This window comes from Odontesthes bonariensis, chromosome 6 (genome assembly GCF_027942865.1).
Source record: "Odontesthes bonariensis isolate fOdoBon6 chromosome 6, fOdoBon6.hap1, whole genome shotgun sequence".
NCBI classification, from domain to species: domain Eukaryota; kingdom Metazoa; phylum Chordata; class Actinopteri; order Atheriniformes; family Atherinopsidae; genus Odontesthes; species Odontesthes bonariensis.
This window is the reverse complement of record NC_134511.1, coordinates 30,442,925-30,451,372: the sequence shown is the minus strand read 5'-3', so window position 1 is coordinate 30,451,372 and position 8,448 is coordinate 30,442,925. Positions and strand designations below refer to the sequence as shown.

The window sequence follows — 8,448 nt, the reverse complement described above, 5'->3', positions numbered from 1 at the left end:
ACGCCAAAAAGTAGGCTTGGCCAAATTCCCAGAACTCTACTAATCTACACATCATCTCATTCTCTTTTCCAGACGGTATTGATCAACTTCGGGCTTTACGTCAGTATTGATAACTTTGCCAAAGCAAAATCAAGTGCAACTGTCCAGTTAATGTTGCGGACGGAGCCTGGGATACTCTTTAAATTTTCTAAGAAGGTGGGAGGCAGCTCGCCAAAAATACTGTCCACTTTTTAATATTTTTTTCTGCAATCTTACTTCCCATGTAAGAAAAACAAAAGCACGTTGGCAGACTTGTCAAACACATCGATGGACTCTTTTTTTTAAGTCTGTTGGTTACTTTTCTTAAAGAAAAAAAAAAAAAGAAAAAGCAAGTGGGACCGGTGATCGTAAACGTTGTTTAACGAGGGGGAATCCAGCCCACATATTTATTGCAGCCGCTGAAAAAAATCTCCTCAATATCCCCCAAGATGGCCGCCGATGTAGGATCGATGTTTCAATATTGGAAGAAATTTGATCTACGGCGGCTTCAGGTTAGTGCTATTCTCACCTTTCTCGGCGTATTTTTCCAGCGGTGTGTCTTGTGACTGTGCTCTGGTGTGTGTTAAGTCGTTTTGGGGTGAATGCGAGACGAAAGCTGGCGGCGTTTGCATTGATAGTTATTAGAAATTGATCCCTGTTCTGCCTTTGTTCAGTTCAATCATTGATCAGCGGTGGAGCGACCGCGGAGCTGCACAGGCTCTGTGTTAGCCACACGGATCTGGGATCAGCACCGCGGACAGCACTGATGTTTCCACGCGTTTGCTTTTCTGTTTTATTTCACTCTTTATTGTCAGAGACGAGCACCGCCGTACTTAGACGTGTCCGGAAACTTTTAATGCGCCTCCGAATCGCCGTTCTTGGACGTAGACCGTAACTTTTTTCGCCCAGCTTAATGTTTTATGCGACGGTCGTTGCGTTGCAGCTGCATCTTGCATTTTGGCAATGGTACAAATCTTTATCTGTTTATTTTTTTTCTACCTTGAAGGATTCGCATGTTGGGAAGTTATTTGTGAGTCTGAAAGTTTATTTCTAGGACGTTATAGCCGCTGTGCTCGGACATTTTAAGATGGAAAAATGTGCAGACTGTGTGTTTAGGCAGCCTCATCAAGCTTTTTATTTATTCTCTTTAAATGCTGGAGTCTTACAGTAGCTGGCATCAAAATGTCTCTGAATAATAGCGTGGATAATGTGGCAGGTGAGCAGTTTGTTTGTATGACGGCCATAATAACGTGCACATTTAGGCTGTACCATTAAATAGCATCTCAGCTCCGCAGCCCATAGCTTCACCCACTCAGCTGAAAGTTGCATTTATAAACCACAATGCTGACAGGCTATATGCTTAAAGGCTGGAATAAGGTTGTAAAAGCTAAACGCTGGTTTTAGTGTCCACTCCCACCCCCAGTACCACCACCCACCACCCCATCCTTTCCTCTATCTCTCCTGAAGCCGCATAGGGCTGCTCGGCCGGGGGGGCTGTGTAATTGTATTCCCCGCTAATGTTTGTAAATCAGCCTCAGCCGGCGCAAGGGCACCGTCTCTGCCGTTTGACTGATGTTCTGTAACATGAGAGATGACAGCAGCGTGGCAGTCCGGCTCCCACCGAAAAGCAGACCGAGGAGCAGGAATCAGACCTGGTGGCTCTGGCTTGTCTTGTGCAGGTCGGGTGTTATTCCGGCTCCCAGCCGCTGGACCTTCCTCTCATCCAGGCTGGGATCCACTGTTGTTGTTGTGTCCTCTATGCTGGCTCCCATCCCGCTTCAGCCCGGCTTCATAGGACTGTGAGATTTATGCACACATGCATTTTTTTAATAGAAAAAGTAAATAAGTCTGACTCAGTTGCCTCGTAGATAAATCTGAGCTGCCCCTTTAGGATGCCTGAGCCAGTGTCATGAGCAGTGTTGTAGTGGTATATTATTAAAGAAATAAAAGGGTAGACTCCAGTCAGTGAGCATCAGTTAGTATTGAACAGTCGTATGAATAAAACAGAATCAGTATACCAGTAGAAAACTGTCCTAAATCCCTTTATTGTCATGTTGAATAGATCACACTGATGAAAGCAGTGCCTAAATCTATTTTGGAGGCTTTGTTGATAAATCATTCCTCCACACATAAGGCTTTTGGATAATTTTTACATTGTTCATATTAATTTTGAAAACTATAAGTAAAGAGTTAAGTTGGCTAACTTAAACAAAACAGTGTGTTGAAAAATAACATGCTTAAAAGCAAATGTATAGATATGAAATGCCCTGAACGTGGCGACTTTGTCCAGTCTGAAAAAATGATTTTCAAAATTCGTTTGAGCATCCGCACACATGCACATGTTGAATCTGGTGGCTGTGTTGCAAAAACAATCAAGTTTCCTGTTATAATTTCTGTTTTTCTCACTCTAAAACATTCACTACTTGAGCTTTATCACATTGTCACACTGACAGCAGCTCTGGTTAAAAAAAAAAAAAATGTCCCGGGCTTCTTGTTGCAGAGATGCCTGCAGCTTGAATTAGACACCCTCTATGACATGTGTCAGAAATCAATTAATCTACTTATTTCTAACTCAGTCATGGTTGGAAGTGTAAAATTACAGCTGTTTTGCCATCTACACCCACATAGAGCTCTGCTCTTGTTATATCTGAGCCCATCTGTGAGCTATTCATTGTAGCAGTTCACATCAAAGCATTTATTTACTCATTATAAGTTATTATATATCAGCAAACTGAGTGTGCAGTTTTTTAGTGTTTGTGCGGGAGGATTTGTGCCCATGAGTTGCCCAGGATGAATAATTCACCTGCCGGCTGATGAAAAGAGGGCAGGGAAAGTGTGAAGCGCTGAGGTGGAGTGACCTTGGTTCCCGCTGGCTGCAGGTCACCCGGCCGTTGCTGTGGTAATCATTCACACCAGCCAGATGGTATTTCCGTGGGCGAGCATGAAAAGGACGGGTCAGGGTCTGTCCTGCCAGGTCCTGCCAGGCAACTCACAACTCACAACTCACGGGCCTGTGTGTTAGCTGGAGAGGCTGCAGTCAGGCTGTAGGAACTTTGGTACAGTCAGGTGATGAGGAAGAGGTGGAAATGTACTCACTGGATATCATCAAAGCAGATGACTTCAACAAATTTGGCTGAGTGCCTTCACCACGAGTTACTCTAATCGCTGTGTTGTTTTAAACCATGTTGCAATACGGCGAAATACCGCTCCCCTTATTTGTTACCGGTTGCTTGTTTCCAGTTTTTCTTTCATGAATCTGAGAGGCATTGGGGTTTTATATCAGGAACAAAAGCTTGTGATTGTACTACATTTAGCATGACTCAGTCGCACTGGTGTCAGCTCTAATCCACACACAGAGACAACAGTATTGCCAAACAGTGAAATTGCTTTGCAGCCTGCGAGCCTGGCTGCCTCCGCTGCCAGCCTACTCTGTGTGCTGTTTGCCAGTAGCTCCTCCACACACACACACACACACACACACACACACACACACACATGCGCGCGCACACACACACACACGCACGCATACCAACACTACAATCTCAAATTGGCTGTCAAAATCAGTCTCTGTCTCCGTTTCATTCATGCTTTCATATATTTGTTTGCTGATCTTGGTAATGTCACATGCATCAGTATAATCTCATTTTGCTGGAGAGTAAGGGAGTCCTCAGCGCCTCAGATCCTGTTTTATTTATCGTAATGACTGTATCGTTTCATTCATACACTGTGAGACATAAAAGGATTTAAAGCTGACCTCCACTGAGAGGGCCATATGAGCTCATTATCTAATTTTTCAAGACTTTTGTTGTCAGGTCTTTTCAAATCTCCAGGATAATAAGTGATGCGTTCCGTTGTAGAAGCCTCAACCACTCATAGATAGATCCTATGTAAACATTTTTATACTCTGGGAATGGATGGGTGGGGCGTGCTCGCCACGGTGCCCACATCCTCCAGGTTGCACCTCTCTTCCTTTGACAGTGACAAGAAAGCAAATAAGAAAGAAGGGGAGCTTTTACAGGACTATCTGGGGCAAATTGAGATGTGAAATCCAGGAGCTGTAACCCCATTGCATAAAATGCCGGGAACATTAGAGAGTGAGAGGAGTGAAACAGACTTGAGCATTAAGCTGTTTAACCTCCCTGTGTAGCATTAGTGGTAGAGACTTCAAAGCAGATGCTTCGGCGTTGGGAGCAGAATGACAAATGGGTTTAGAGACATCTACGGTGAGCATTCTCACAGGAAGACTAGGCCTGTCATTAATGTCAGCTTAATCACTTTGACCTTCCTTCAAGTTGATTTCCATACCTATCCAATCATTTTGCCTGGCTTGTGCTCCTTTTTGTAGACTACTGTATGTGCTGCTGTTTGATAAGCCCGGCTGTGACGATGATACTGTTTATGTGAGCAATTGTTGACATGAGATGTCATTAAAGCTGTTATAGCAAAGATTTGGTTCATACAATTTATAAGAAAAAAAAACATATTTTCCTCTTTCCTTTTGATATATACATTTTGAGATGTTTCCTCTGCTGCAAATTGTCATGATGATTTCAGTTTTCAGTGTTCGTTCCGTTGCTTTGAAAAAAATATTCCAGCTACAGCAAGTTTCTTTCAAACCAAGAATGCCGGAGTTTAGCATCTCCGGCTCCCAAACATCACACATTTTGGTCTTTGATCAGCTCATAAAATGTATCACTGGAAAAATGGTAAATAGGCGGTCCTTTAAAGTGAGCAGCTACAGTATTTCGTGACTGCTTTTGCGTCGTTAAGCAAAAAAAGAAGTCCAGAGTCATTTTTGACTATTTTCAACATGGTTTATATTGACTGGAACGGGGTGAAAAATGGTTAGTAATAACATTTTATGACTTTCATTTTGTCATTTCTAAGCTGGAGGGGTCTCTCTTCCTACTTTTGGTAAATTCCTACAGGTTTTTATGAGACACTCAATGACAGAAAACGTTCTTGCAAGTAGTGATGTGCGAGTGTTTGATGCGTTTCTTGGCATTGATCATCAACTTTTGTCATTTTTGAGTCTTGCTGGGTTTTTTCTACCCCCCCCCCCCCGGTAGTTGATAGTGCTACATAGCAAGAAACGCCAGCGTGTTCTCCTCTCTGCTGCCTCCAAGGCTGGAGCAATTGCTTTGCAGGAGTAAATAACCAGCTTTAACAAAACTTCAGGGACACATTAGTGTGCAGGAGGATGGCTCCGTGGCGGTAGGGCAGCCTCTTCTTCCTTCACAGTGTAGCTGGCGGAAGCATCAGGAGGGGAGAGGTAATAGCTCATCGGCATGACGAATAAAACTGTGTCCTCTTTCCCTGCTGACATCCAGTCCCCCTCCCAGTAAGTCCATATTGAGCTGCGTTTCTCCACTGCGGCCTTGGCTTTATTTGTTTTGACTGTCTGACGCCACTGCAGACGTACTGAATGCACCAGTCTTTTCGTGTTCATTTTACTGGGCTTATTACGAATCCTGCTATCCTTCCTCTCTGGCTCCCAGTCTCTCTACCTAACATGCCTCAATTGTTTGTTGCAGGGTTTCACTTGCTGTATTTTATTCCCTTGTAGTTCATTTTTATTTTGGTCCTTCACAATAAAAACGAAAGCACCAGACCTTTGTAGATTGTGCGTTCTGCCGGTGGTCGTCGTGTTATGTGAGATGAACGCGGTATGAAGGGCACACTCATGAGATCAATGCTTCACTAACCTTTTCCAGGTTGTCTTTTGGGATCTCCACCACTCTCATTATGTGTCACTGCTCAGTGTATGTTTACTAGACAGGAGGGATGGCAGTCTTGTGCACGCTCCTGATTTGTAAGGCCCATTTGTCCTCATTTAAGCGGGAAGAGAGAAGACCCAGGATGGAGGGCCTCTTGGTGGTCTTTTGAGTATTAAACCAGCATTTGTTATTGCTAAGCAGATATGCTCTTATTTATCAAAATAATACGAAAGGTGTGTTGGAGCACGAGCAGATGGATCAGGCTCGTTGTGTTAGACGGTCTTGTCTTTGTGCAGCTGCTACTCCCACACACAGTTAATTACTCTCTTATTCATCCCTAACAATGGGAGGGGATGGAATAAATCTGAGCGGCGCACTCTTGCTTCTTCACCAGGAAGGTGCAGACTGGGACCCTAAAGCGAGCGAGTGGCTTCAAGAGGTACAGTTTATCATTTTTAATGGAGAGGTACAGGAAGTGGAGACATGAAGCTGGGCTCTGTGATTTATAAACCGCCTCAGTCGGGGGAGGAAAGAGCAAGTCTATCTCCCTGTCCTCACCTCTGGTTTGCAGTGGCTGTGGCTCACATCATACCCACTTTGGCGTTCTCGGCTCGCCATCAACACCATCAAAATGCAAGAAACACATTGGAGAAATAAGACTGGAGAATTTACCCAACTCAAAAACAGGAAAAATGCTCTATTTATTCTCAATTATTGATATGAGCAATTAGAAATAGTAACACAATCCTTGGGGTATTGGAGCTAGAGTAACCCTCCTGTCCCTCTGTTTATTTGGCTTTGTTGTTCCCTGAAAAGCCCAGTGATGTCATGTCTCCATTGTCACCTGTTCATTTACTTTTGTATAGGAGGGCATTGGGGTATTGATTAGGGTTTGCAACTGTGTTAGCAGCTCTGCTGGTGTGTAATATAGGCCTTGAGGCTATTCTGTCTTTCCGTTCAGTCTCACGAGTGCTCTCCAGACCTTGTACTCTTAATTAAATATGCAACTTTTGCAACAGGGTCACTATTTTGGAATTTAAATGTGGTGGCACACACCCCCTACCTCCTCAACTGAGAGCAAAAGGAAACATTTTGAATGTTAATGGAAGAATAGAGAAAAGAACAAAGAACTGAATTGAGACTCTTCCCTTTTTCAGTCTCCCTTGTTAGCCTCATGCTGCATTCCCCTTATAGTTTTTCTCTTTTTTTTTTTTTCCAGATGAATTTTATGATGTTTTCCTCCCCTCCCCACTGCATCTCCTTCTTTCTCGCTCTTTCGCTTCACGGCAGTTTTCCCCAGACAGGTTCCACAGTGTTTTAGAGGGGATGGATTTAATTGCTCTGTGGGGATTGGTTGGCTGTGCCGGGCTCGGCTGTTTAATTAGTGTACCCTGCCGGGATTGGTTTAATGCTTCATGATCTTGAAATTGTCTGATTGTTCAGCCCTCTGGGGACTCTCCCTGCCTACGTAGGCCAGCAGGTTTAGCTAAACATTGCTCTGAGCTTTTACTGTATGCGGCAGGAGGAAGATGTGCCTAAAGATGCGGAAATTGGCAAAGTTTTGGGGGATGGTGGTCAGCCTTTGTGAAGTGGACAATCTTAGGATTCCCCTCGGTTCTTGACCGCAGGAGATCAGTGCAGACTTCAGAGGAATTTCTGTCCTTACAGTACTTCATCTCAGCATAGTGCTGAATGGAAATGATCAAACTGACTATTAATGCAGTGCCAATATTTAGACTGCAAGTTAGTATAATAAGCAAGCATATAGTTTTAGCTGTAGTCAAGCATTTTCTGTGCATGTGGTTCTCTCTTTGAAGGGGCTGTTTTTGCCGGCTTGTTTTGAATCTCTATTGGACGAGGCCATCGGGATCATCTCTCACGGATCTTTGAATTATGTGCTTGGTCACCTTGAGTGAGGAGAGAAGAGCACATTTGTATAAATGGGGGTTGGGTGTGTCGATGTCCCCTCTGTAGTCTTCTGAACATGCCCTTGGTTTGGTGCAATCATGGCAGCGATGTTGGCCTCGTACAGTAAAATTTGGTCGGTGGAGTCCAGAACACATACCTGGCCAAGGATAAACTCATTCCGCCTCATCGGGCTGATCAAGCCTTAGAGTGTGTAAATCTCCAGAGCATGATAATCAGAATACCTTCCTCTGCCTCTCTGTCTGGACTTCATAATGTGTTTGTCCTCACAGAAAATGATGACTGAGTGTTGTAGCTAAAAATGATTACTTTCTCATTGAGAGCTTTCTCCATTATGAATCCTCCAGGTAGATGCTGCACAGATCATGCACGGCATAGTTGTTGATCAGATCATCTGTGCTGCTCTCAGGGGGTGTTTATTATTGTGTTTACACCCTTTGAGCCACTAGGCGGACTCACGTGATCACCAAGGTGATAACGTGGCAACAGAGTCACTCCCACATGAGAGTCACACCCTGAGCTTCAGCCCCTTTCTCTCTTGGGGAGATGCCCTGATTACTGAGTGACTTTGTGCTGCAGTTGAGGGCCCTCTCCAGCTGTAGGGTTTGTTTGTGCAATGATTATAACGGGCTGTGAGTTATCAAAGTAGGTCTGTACAGGTAAATTTGATCCAGCTGTGATCAGCATAACAGTGCCACCAAAAACGTGTCCTGGCGTCTTGTTATATCAACGGGTTTGGAGACATTCATTGTTCTGTCAAGTCAATTGTGATCATAGTCAAAGTCAA

At 44.0% G+C, this 8,448-nt stretch overlaps 1 protein-coding gene across 4 annotated transcripts in view; it reads left to right on the top strand.

Moving 5' to 3' along the window:
- Positions 1 to 429: 429 nt before the first annotated feature.
- The window catches only part of cux2b (cut-like homeobox 2b), a 92,000-nt gene continuing 83,981 nt past the window's right edge, over positions 430 to 8,448 (top strand). For 2 of the 4 annotated variants that reach the window (XM_075468228.1, XM_075468225.1), the window contains exon 1: positions 430 to 530. In XM_075468228.1, coding sequence (XP_075324343.1) covers positions 468 to 530 — 63 coding nt within the window. In that variant the 5' untranslated portion in view covers positions 430 to 467. Of the gene's footprint in view, positions 531 to 785; positions 985 to 1,160; positions 1,235 to 8,448 lie in introns of those variants that run through there. The other 2 variants (XM_075468227.1, XM_075468226.1) reach the window with 2 other exon arrangements.